Source organism: Myotis brandtii, unplaced genomic scaffold, assembly GCF_000412655.1.
Source record: "Myotis brandtii unplaced genomic scaffold, ASM41265v1 scaffold4811, whole genome shotgun sequence".
Taxonomy (NCBI): domain Eukaryota; kingdom Metazoa; phylum Chordata; class Mammalia; order Chiroptera; family Vespertilionidae; genus Myotis; species Myotis brandtii.
The window spans coordinates 48,367-51,091 of NW_005368387.1; the positions used below are offsets into that span (position 1 = coordinate 48,367).

Genomic DNA, 2,725 nt, shown 5'->3' on the forward strand with positions numbered 1-2,725 from the left:
TTTCACAGACACAGTGTGACAGCGCCTTATGCCAGGTCCCCATGCTGTCCACACTCCCAGAGCCAGGTAGTCACAGCCAGAAGTGTCTCCTCCTGGACCCCTTCACCCACTGGGACCACCCCCTTCAGCGCCCACCATGGCACCCCCCAATCTGCTATAGTGACAGCTGTGAATTGCCGATGTTTGTGCTTAAAATCACAGAGCGAATGGAAACCATCCCATGGCTTAAAGGGAGTAAATCCTGATGGGATGGAACAGGGCCAGGGGTCCTTCCGCACAGCACACAGTGCTGAGCCCCAGGCAGGGGCGGGGCCCACAAGCTGTCAATCATCTCAGCCTCACAGGCCCAGTGAGTGCAGCCCAGGGGGAGGGAACTGGGCCCTGCAGGTGGGAGAGGCCTTCCCTTCCTCCAGGACCCTGAGCCTGGGAAAGCGCTGCTCTGAGTGACATGGAGGCCGGAGGGGAGGGAGGTCCGTTCACCCCCAGGCAGGGTCCCCAGATGAACCTGGGTCCAGGGGTCAGCTAGGGAATAAGCAGAAGCCACAGGTCACAGGCTGAGCCAAGCAGGCAGCTGCTGGGGAGCTCACCCCCTCGCAGACCAGAGGGGTTTTTGTCTCACTTCCCCACAGGCCTGGAGCACTGTGGGACCATCAAGACTATCGTCCCATACTGAGCAGTAATATTCTGCCTCGTCCTCAGCCTGCAGCCCCGTGATGGTCAGGGAGGCTGAGCTGCCAGACCTGGAGCCAGAGAATCTATCAGGGACCCCTGAGGGTCGGTTGCTATCACCATAGATGATGCATTTGGGGGCCGTTCCTGGGAGCTGCTGGTGCCAGGACACAGCGTATATAGCGTAACTATATCTAATGTTGAGGCTGCTTCCAGTGCAGGAGATGGTGACTCTCTCGCCCAGGGACCCCGACACTGAGGATGGCTGAGTCAGCACAGACTGGGCCCAGGATCCTGCAAGAGGGGGAGACACAGAGATGGTGAGTCTGGGTCTAGAGACAAGAGGAGGAAGCAGGGCCCATGTGTCTTCCCAAGGCCCCTTCCCCATCCCCTTATCCAGTCACCTGTGCAGTGAGCCAGGAGGGTGAGGAGGAGAGGGGCCCAGGCCATGGTGGAGGTCATCCCTGAGTCCTGCCTCCTGAGGCCCCACAGCTGAAGCAGAGCTCCCCACACCTCTCCCTTCCCCTCTTCATAGTCTGTGGGAGGGAGGGTCCTGTTATGCAAATGAGACCCCATTTTTTTATCTCTACTTGGGCCCTGGGCAGGGCCCTCTGCCTGAGGATGGCCATTGGTGTGGGCGGGGGTGGGGCTGTGTGGGGCCCAGGTTTGGGGAAGTCACAGCTGACAGCCCTGAGCAGATGGTCCTGGGCTTTGTCAGGGGCTGGTCCCAGCTCTGAGCACCCAGATCCCCTCTAGTGTCCAGGCCCAGACACGCCATGGTGAGCCATGGTCACAGACCTAGGCAAAGGGGACCTTTCCCTCCATTAGATTCACTCCATCCTACAAGTATGAGCCAATGATGCTGGGACAAGTGTCAGGGACCATCAGGGACAGAGCATGATGGGAGGAGCAAGAGGCGTGGGGGGAGGTCACGGCCCGCTGGCCAGGGGGGAAGGGCAGCTGGAAAGACCTGAGGCGTCCCCCCAGGTCCTGATGCAACAACCTGCCTGTCACTCAGGCCGCATCACATGGAGGGGGCTCCCGCTCAGAGTCAGAGTCACCCACAGGCAGAGGCTTCCGGGGCAGAGAGCCAGGGAGACCCTGAGGGTCAGTCGGGGCTGCCCCAGGTGAGGGGTGGGGGCAGCCTGAGGAGCTGTGGGTGCCAGTTCGCATGAACCTTCTTCTTTCTTATAAGTTTGCCATTGCATGCCTCTAAGCCTTTTTTAAAATATTTTTTATTGGTTTCTGTGAGGCAGGAAGACGAAAGAGAGATAGATAATATATTTATATTGGATTCAGAGAGGAAGGGAGAGGGAGAGAAAGATAGAAACATCAATGAGAGAGAATCATTCATTGGGGGCTTCTTGCACGCCCCCCACTAGAGATTGGGCCCGGCAATCTGGAAGTTGCCCTGACTGGGAATAGAACCGTGACCTTCATGTTCATAGGTCGATACTCAATTCCTGAGCCATGCTGGGCGGGCTGGTTGGAAATATCTTGATGATGTTGCTGTCTCTGGTGCAGGTGATGGAGACCCTCTGACCCAGGGACCCCACACCCTAACATGGAGGTTTCCTGTGCAGCCCCGACTGCGTGGGCCCAGGCCCCTGGAATGAAGGGGAGAAAGACACCAGGATTGTGAGTCTCTGGGTCTAACAACAGGCTGGGGCCCAGGGGGCAGGACAGAGCCTGTGTCTTCCTGGGACCTGTTCGCAGATGTGAAGACTCAGGCGCCTGTGCAGTGAGGGAGGAGGCCGAGGTGAGAGGGGTGCAGGCCATGGTGGGCGTGCTCCAGGGCTCCCCCTTCTAAGGCCCTGAGCCGGGAGGGAGCACCCCATCTCTCTTATCCCTCCCCAGGCCCCAGGGATAGAAGGTCCCTTCATGCGAACCTGTCCCTCCCATGGACTCTCCCAGAAACATCCTCTCTGTAGCGTCTAGGTCCTGGGATGCGGGGGTGGAGGGATGAGGAGCTGGGACAGGCCTGGTCTGGGGCTCCCTCGGGGAACCCAGTAACCACCCGGCAGAGGGCACCCACTACAGACAGACATGTGGGTTT

At 59.0% G+C, this 2,725-nt stretch overlaps 1 gene segment (V, D, J or C); it reads right to left on the minus strand.

Moving 5' to 3' along the window:
* Positions 1-1,189, minus strand: part of LOC102251155 — a 2,764-nt gene extending 1,575 nt beyond the window's left edge. The window contains 2 exon segments of the V gene segment in view: positions 649-963; positions 1,074-1,189. Of these exon segments, the coding sequence occupies positions 649-963; positions 1,074-1,131 (373 nt within the window).
* Positions 1,190-2,725: the final 1,536 nt, after the last annotated feature.